General features: G+C 46.5%; 1 protein-coding gene across 1 annotated transcript in view; it reads left to right on the forward strand.

Moving 5' to 3' along the window:
* Window positions 1–8,909, forward strand: part of ADAMTS2 (ADAM metallopeptidase with thrombospondin type 1 motif 2) — a gene marked incomplete at its 5' end in the record, with an annotated part of 202,720 nt that overhangs the window by 139,664 nt on the left and 54,147 nt on the right. The window contains one exon of the mRNA XM_006923365.3: window positions 1,774–1,857. Coding sequence (XP_006923427.1) covers window positions 1,774–1,857 — 84 coding nt within the window. The remainder of the gene's footprint in view (window positions 1–1,773; window positions 1,858–8,909) is intronic.

Here is an 8,909-nt window from a genome sequence, read left to right on the forward strand (position 1 = left end):
TTAGTTTTCCAAAGCTCTGTGAGATAAGGACTTTCACCTTGTTTTACAAGTGGAATTGCACAGCGTGGACTCTTAGGACTCCATTTTGTCAACTGCAGATGACTGGGTGCTGACCCACCCTCTCCAGACTGCGCTGAGTCCTGGTGACATCCATGCTCCTGTAAGTCTGTCAGTGGCCCCTTCCCTATAGAAAAGCCAGGGCGGGGCTTGGACCCAATACAATCAGGAGGTAAATTTGCTGGACAGAAGGCTCTCGGCATAGGGCTGCCTGGTGCCATCATGCATGTTGTCTCTGCCATCTCATTGCTGCTGTTTTAACACGCTGCAGCAGTGACAGCGACCACTGGCCTCCTTATCTCACATGTCCCCTCTGCCTGCGTGTCCATCCATCATGATTTGATTTTGCTTGTTAACACTCAGATTTCCCAAAGAGTCTTCCTAGTGTTTATAGGTAGCCATTACTGTTGCTCAGATGAGACTATAAAAGCTGGAGTTCAGAGATGGTGCAGTGCTGGCCTGGGATGGTGGAGGGCTCTGCCTTCCCGAAGGGCGGTCAACAGCTTCTGAGCTCAGTCTATGCATGGAAGAGCCGGTAGGGGCGATGCGTGGCTAGTCCATAGCCCTCCTCTACTCAGTGATGGCATGAGTGGATTGATTCTTTCAGAATTTGTCTTGAGATCTTACCATGTGCTGCTGTGTCCTGGGTGCTGGGATGTGTAGGGTAAATACAGGTGACTATGCACCTCACAGTGGTGGTGGTTACAAAGAGCTCGAGAAGTAATGGACAGCAATGCAGACCAGACCTGGGGAGGCCCTTCTAGGAGAAGGGGACCGGGAGGCTGGGCCTCCAGGAAGAGACGGTTTGGTCAGCCAGTGAAGGAGGTTGTGGAGAGTGAGCTGAGGGGGCCGGTCCAGATAAGATATTGAGTGTGTTGGGGTGGAGTCAGTGGGAAGGAAGGTTCTGGTCGTCCTGGACCTGGGGATAACCTGACCAGCGTTTCTAGAAGTCATGCTGGTTATGCCGTGGGGAGTGGGGTCTCGTCACCTTTCCTGTGCCACAGACCCCCTTAACATCTGGCAAGCCCATGGGCACCTGCTCAGAATTATAGTTTTAATAAATTAAAATGCATGAGAATAAACAAGTAATAAAATACAAAGGAAGCCAGTTATATGAGCCGCAGTTATCAAAACAGAGCACAGAAAGCACCTTTGTGACATAGCGGTATCTATTCTTCATTCACACGTTAAAAATTAGGCCTGATGGGTCTATGCTGACCTCCTCCCCAAGTAATGATGAGCGTGGATGACATCGCAACCAGCAGAAGCAACTGTGATGTGATTTCTGCTAGTGACAGTTCTAGCACTGTCCATGCCTCTGGGGTTTGTCACCTACAGTCATCCTTGAAGGAAAGGCCACGTGCAGTTAGAGGCTGGAGCAAACAAAAGGGTCGGTGTCTTGTTCAAATTCAGGCTCCAGGAAAAGAATGCTTGCGCTGGCAGGAGGGAGCACTGAGGAAGGGGTGGAAGTAATCCATGCAGGGGGTGGTGGCTGCAAGGCACGATGGGTAGCACAGTGGGAGAGGAGGGGCTGGATTCAAAGTTGTTGGTGCTGCCTAGGTGTACAGTGTGGGAAAGAAGAAGGAGTGTGTGTGTGTGAGGGAGGTCCCAGGGTTCTGGCCTGGGGGCTGGTTGGGTGGTGATAGCATTTGCAAGCTAGGACTGGTCCTGGGGCCTGAGGTTTCTGCTGACGAAGCCTCCCTGATTGTCTTCCAGGTCAACGAAATCTACCACGACGAGTCTTTGGGGGCCCACATCAATGTGGTCCTGGTGCGGATAATTTTGCTGAGCCCTGGGAAGGTGAGTGAACGCTCGCCGGGGTCGGAGGGGCCTCCAGCAGGCACAAGCCTTCTGTGAAGACATTGGTGTCCACCCAACCACACTGCCTCTCCTGGCTACCCTGTGTTTCCTGTAAGAAACAAGAAACTTAGGAGCCACCCCTGTTTTCCAGCTCCCCTTTCACGCTTGCCCCTTGTTTAAAAATGTAGATTTTGTTATTGTTCAGGTGTGGTGAGGCCAACAGACCAGGAGCTAATTGCCATGGAAAAGATGATTTATTAGTCACAGATCCCGCCACGCAGGGCTACACGAGGAGGCACCAGAATTGGTCCGGAGGCAGTGGGAGGGAGGAGACAGCGTGGGCAAAAGCCTTTATTGTGGCTTCTGCAGGAAGGAACGGGCAAAGTGGAGTAAACAAGAGTAGGACTGACCACTTTGAATCATTTCAGCAGGCTGTGGGACACAGGGCTGTCCCTCATCCTTTGGTGCCTGGCTCCAGGTTGATCAGGGCAGAGGACAGTGGCCTAGAGTGTAACAAAGGGGTGCCTGGGACTGGACTCTGGGTTGGCTGGTTTGCATTTGAGGAGCACGCTCCACAGTGAATTGTTCACCGTCTCTAGGAATTGGCTACCTCAGGAGGATCAGCAAGGCCCCTGATGTCAGAGCATCAAAAACACATGTTAACACACCCCTCACTTGGACTGCTGCCCCATTTTCAACCCTGTGTTCATCCTATCATAGTTTAGATGAAGACTCTGCCCCACTGGGCTATCTTGCCCTTCTTACCTCCTCTCACTGTGACGCTTGGAGCCACTGTGACACTTGGAGCCACTCTCCCAGCAGCATGCACAGGTCTCTGCATGATCTGTGCATCAGCGGGAGAGGCCCTGGAGACCGGGGATAAGAAGGTGCCATGCAAGGAGAGATATGATGAAGGAAGGATTCCAAAAAAAAAAAAAAGTAAAAGAAACTCCATAATAAGTCCCATAACTATGGAAGGCACTCAACGTCTTCACTGTTGTCAAAGTTATCTTAAAATTACCTCCAAATAGGGAGTCAGATTATCTACTTTTGCCAGTGCATTCTTATTCTTTTGCGAGGAATTGTTAAGCAAGGACAGTATAATGCCATATACAGATACACACACACACACACACACACACACACACATTTTGATATCCACCCAATTTTCTTTTATAGCTAATGTAGTTCCTACACTCAACACTGCCAAGGGTAGCGTGTCCAAGATAAAGTACAGACCGGTGTCACTTCTAAAAATAGATGTGAAAATCCTGAGGCATTAAGAGTTTAATTCAATAACGCATAAGGAGACAGTCCCACCACGATGAATGGGGTTTATCCTAGGGATGCGATGATGGTTTGCTCTCAGGAAGTCTGTTCATAGAATTACTCACATCTGTGTGCCTAATGACAAAGCATCATCCAACAAACACTCTTTGAAGGGCTCCTGTGTCCAAGTGCTGTACTGGGTGACTGAAATGGTCCCCGACTGCTTCTAAGGCATGGATTCAGACTTGGAAACAATTATATAGAAGGTTCTGGGGCTCACTTGGTGGTGAAATTTGGGCCATGCAATCCTTCCTTATGAGGTCAGGGCAAGTGATGGGAGAAGTGACTTTTCAGTTACAGGAAGGGAGTGAAAGGGCTAAGTCCCAACATAAGGATGTTTCGGGTTCAAAGGCTAAAAGGGAGAGAAAACAGGATGTGTTGGAGGAACAGAGAGCAGCTGGGTCTGAACTGAGGGAAAAATGCAACGACAGGGCAGCAAGAGTTGACACTGAAGAAGCCAGAAGGAGCAAATCATGAGGGACTGTGTGACTCGCCAAGGGCTTTGGTTTGCTCTCGAGGGCAGTTTCAAGCAGGAGAATGACATGATCTGATTTGTGTTGTTTTTAAATTTTATTTTTTAAAATTTACATAAAGTTCGTATACAATATTATGTTAGTTATATTCATTTCAGGTGCACGATACAGCATTTTGACATTCTTATACCTGACAATATGCCGATCATGTTAAGTCTCATAATTATGTCACCGTGGAAACTTGTCATGTTATTATTGACTATATTCCCTTTCACCTTATTATCCATCTTCCTATCCCCTCCTTTCTAGTCACCATCCCTTTGGTCTCTGTTTCTATGAGTCTGTTTTTGTTTGTTCATTTGATTTTGTTGTTTTGTTTTTTAGATTCCACATGTAAGTGAAAACATACAGTGTTTATCTTTCCCTGTCTGACTTATTTCACTTAGCTTAATATGATGAAGACATGGAAAAAAGGGAATCCTCATGCACAGTATGGAGATTCCTCAAAAAGCTAAAAAATAGAACTACCAAAAGCAATCCCACTTCTGGGTACTTATCCGAAGAAAATGAAAACACTAATTCGAAAAGATATATGTACCCTGATTTGCATTTCTAAGAAGATCCCTGGGCTCCTGTGTGTAGAGCTGTTGGGTGTGAGAGACCCTGGCTTGGGAGAGTATGAGTCCCACTGAAAGGGGAACAATGGCAGGCTGTGCTGGGACCATGGCCACAGGGATGGAGAAAGGAGGGTAAACAAAGGAGAGCTTTAGGGACTAAGGAGAGCGAGGTCACTGAGTGGGTGAAGATGAAGAGGCGCTGTGTCTGTGCCTTGAGCAGCCAGGTAGCTGGTGATGAGAACACAGGAGGGGAAGCGCAGTGTGGGGGAGGAGGTGAGTTCAGCGGCGATGTGTTGTTTGAAGTACCTGCAGCCCTCCCAGTAGGGACAGCCAGGGAGAGGCTGGCATGGGGGTCTGTAGCCTGGAGAGAAGAGATGAGCCTTGTTTGCAAAGCCACAGGTGGGGTTCACAGGGAAGCATGCCAAGTCAAGTCTGGGGTGTCTGAGAGAGATGCCCCCCGACTCTGAAGGCATGGGCAGAACAGGGGTATGATCGGCTCCCTAGGAGCAGAGAGGGTATCTCTTGGTTTTTAAAAAATCTGAAAACTAGTAACAGATGGTAACATGACAACCAAAATGATTTCAAAGGTGGAAAAAGAAGCAAATGTCTCTAAAAGTGTTATGCATAGCTAATTCTTAGGATGTTCATAGATATTTACGCAGAAAAACAGACGGGTTCCATGGTCAAGTAAGTCTGAAAAATGCCTGTAAAACAAAGTAAAGCAGGCATTCCTTAACACAATTTTCTCAGAGCCTTTATTATGCAAATATGCACATTGAATCTCCAAGAGATGGATCAGTGTGCACAGCTTCTCAAACCCATTCCTCAACAGAACCTGTCTCCTCATCAACATTCGACAGAACTTGCTTTGGGAAATGCTTCCTTTGTAGTAAAACTGGCAACAAGAAAGAGACACAATGCTTTATTACTGAGGTCTAGGAATTCTAGACAATGTCAAATGACATGACACTGATGTTGGGAAGAGCAGATAAAATTATAATTGTTTACTGATAATTGTGTGTCTGCAAAACCCAAAGGAATCCATTGTATAACTTTTACAGTAAATAAAGGACTTCAGTGGTATGGCCAAATAGAAGATAATTATACCAAAATTGATAATTTCTGTGTGAACCCACAATGCCCTGGTAATAGGGGTAATAAGGAGAGAAAAGTTACCTTCGCAATAGTAACCAAAAATATAAAATACTTGCAATTTCCCTAACAACTCAGACCCAGGACGGATAAGAAGAAAACTGCACATTGTTAATGATAGAAAAAAAAAGTAAATGAAAAGATATATGCTGTTCCTTTTGGGAAGACTGGGTATAAGAGAAAAGTGTATTTTTCCCAGATTAATAATTAGAAATTTGATGAAATGATTCTAAGTTTCATCTAGAAACAAATAGTCGAGAATGGCTGGGAAAGCTTTGGAGGCCAAGCAAATAAAAAGGGATTTACTTCAAACATCTTGTACAGTGAAAATAATTAAAATCATACCGTATTTGCATAAACGTTAAAAAATCTATTGAACAAAATATGTAGCTCTAAAATAATATGTGATAAATATAAAAAGAACAGTTAAGTGTTATAAATAAATATGATAAATGTAAATTTCATATATAGTAAATTTCAAGCATAATAAATAAATCATATAAATATAGGCCAATGAAACATACAAAGAAGAAAGTATTGTTCGTAAAGCGCTTCCTAAGCATAAATACAGTAGAAGGAATTGTAAAGGAGATAGATATATTTGAATATTTGAAATATAAATCTTCTGTCAAAAAATACCATTAAAAGGCAAACCATAAGTAAGAAAAATATTTGCAATATGGCAAAGATATCCTAATATATAAAGAGCTCTTATCAAAAATAGGAAAAACAGAACTGGCAGTGGAAATAAGTAGGTAGCAGGAGAAGACATACAAATGGCCAAAGAGGGGTGAAAGATTTAACTTTGATCAAAGAAATAACACAATTGATCATTTTTAAAACACCGACTGTGTTAAGGTTAAGAAGAGAGATTTACCGCTGGTTTGGGCAAATGAAGCAGCCACCTCTCTGGCACGAATATAAATATGTACACATTTCTAGAAGGAAATGCGACAATATTTATCACTGCCCTTAAAAAGGGCCTTCGCATTTTCCCATCATTCATTTCTGTGGCTCCGTCCCCAAGCACCTGTCAGAGCTGCAGATGAAGTTGCAGCAGCAAGTCATCAGTCAGGGCCTCATTTCAGAGTGTAAACAACTGGAAACAACCTCATTGCCCCCGGTAGGGCTCTGGCAGATAATGACAGAACGCCAGTGTGGCCTGTAAGTCCCGTTTCAAAGTGTGTCAAAGGGCAAAGGTAAGTTTGTTTGTTTGTTTTAAACGATATGAATTTACAGTATGATCTTGATTTTGTGTACAACTCTGTTTATAGAAGGTACTAGAAGGAACATATCAACTATGAGCAGTATTCACCAGGTTATGGGTTTTTATTTTCTTCTTTGTACTTTACTGACTTTTCTTAATTTATTGTGATAAGCCCGTTTCTTTTAGAACCCAAACAGTGCCTTTTTAATTATAAAAAAATAATTTACATTTCAAAAAGTCATTTGAAAGTGGTAGAGTCCGAGTAATCCTGTGTAACTGAAGGAGGGAGGGTCTTAATGGGCCCGAAGGAGGGTCTGTACCACTGTGCCATGGTGCTCTGTCATGTCCAGCATTCGTTCCTGATTTGAAGGAGGACATGGAAGGGAATCTACCTCTTCTCTGTGGCGGGTCCGGGGTGGTTGGGGAGGGGTCTGTGTTCTGCCTTGTGGGCACTGTCTTACCTTTCCTGTGGCTGGACCTGGGACTCCACTGTCTGCGTCCCTGGGGAACTTTTGGGTGAGCCGTCTCGATGTGCAGGTACCTCCCTTGCAGCCATGACCAGTCTATCCCTGCCCCTCGTGTGCCACCTCATGGGAAAGGGTTCTGCTTTCCTGGGGCCATGTTGATACCCCCACGTTACCTGTAGTCAGAGGCGGGGTGGTAAGGGGAATGATCATGTACCCTTTTGTCAGGTTGCTCTCCCCAAGGACAGTATGGGAACAGCACAGGTCTTGGGGCTACCTGGAGCCCACAGCCAGCAAGGTGGGTGGCCGGAGCCCATGTGGGCATGGGGCAGCCTCCAGGAGACCAGGCCCAGTGCAGTGAGGGCTGAGAGAGCCCAAGGGGACTAACATCCTCCTCACCTCCTTGCCTGCCTGCTGGGAAGGGTTTTGAAAATTGGTGATGGCGAGAAGACTGGAGGGGAGCACAAGGGCTGAGTGAGTGGGTCCAGAGCTAAATCCAGAGCATGGCCACCGAACCCCAGCAGGGGGCTCAGCAGATTGGCCTCAGTGGAGTCAGAATAGAGGCCACACCAGGAAGTGGGGGACGGCCGCGCCACACCGTCTCTAGTCTCCTCAGCCTGGCCAGGAAATCACAGGGCCAGACTGATGCTCTGTCCTCCTTTGAAGAGCTGCTGGGCTGTGAAGGGGAAGTGAAGTCCAGGGTGTGAGTCTTGATTCCTTTAGGAAAGACAGGCTGCAGAATGCAGGCAGAGGAGTGGCTGGACGAGGAGAGACTACGTGAAGACCCCACCAAATAGGACAGCGTCTCTGGGAAGGGGGTCACATGCTTAACCAGGGGCTCTGGGTGGCTTAAGGACACTATCATGGGCTGCAGGGCTTGGGAACAATGTCTGTGGGAAAGAAGAGGCCGTCCCACGGACCTAGAGTGATCAGACAACATGGGAGGTGATAATCCATGGGAAGCGGCTGTGAGAGCCAAGGCACCAGCCAGACCCATGGAGCATCTCAATGCTGAAGGTCCATTGCTGACCAATATATCTGCAAAATACATTTAAAAGGAACTATTAGAAAAGAGAAATGTGACAATAACCAAGATATGCACAAATATTATTAAATTTCATATAGACATAAAATCACTCTATCCAATTGCTATACATGTTTCTCATTTCTGCATTTACCTTGCGTGGATAGTAACAGTTTGTGTCCAATGGCCACAGATTCCACTTGGCACAGCATCCAGGTGAGGCGTTGTTTTCAGTTCTCCAAGGGACGTATGTTGTGGGAAGCAGGAGGACGTGTGCCCAGATGGGTCCTGGGAACTGCCTGCTCTTGGGAGTAGAGCTCAAGTTCCCTGTGAGGTCATAAGCAAACAAGCTCGTTTCAGGAATCAGAACTGGGTGAGGTGTCCTGGATGGAGTGGCCAGGCAGGCAACTGCTCAGCGAGAGCTGAGGGCCAGAGGCACAGCAATGGCAGTCCGGGAGTACAGTTTGGCTCACCATGAGGATGAATTCTCATGGACTGCTCTTCAAGAAACTATGTGTTTCCCGTTAAGTAGTGAGGCCCCCATCCCTGGAAGGATTCAAGCCCGGCAAAACCGAGGTGGCTGCAGCCAGGACCTTTGTGAGAAGAGGGGCCTGTACTATGTCCTCCTGAGGTCCCAGGGAATTCTGGGTGCTCTGAGGCTGAGACCCAGGCTTGGGGCAGAAAGTAGCCCAGGTGTTCAGATCCTGTTTTTATTCCAAATTGTGACAGAAATAGACCAGCTCCCCCACGCCTGTCCCCAGCCCAGGCCCCCTAGACTCCAGCAGG

Source organism: Pteropus alecto, unplaced genomic scaffold (assembly GCF_000325575.1).
Source record: "Pteropus alecto unplaced genomic scaffold, ASM32557v1 scaffold78, whole genome shotgun sequence".
Lineage (NCBI taxonomy): Eukaryota > Metazoa > Chordata > Mammalia > Chiroptera > Pteropodidae > Pteropus > Pteropus alecto.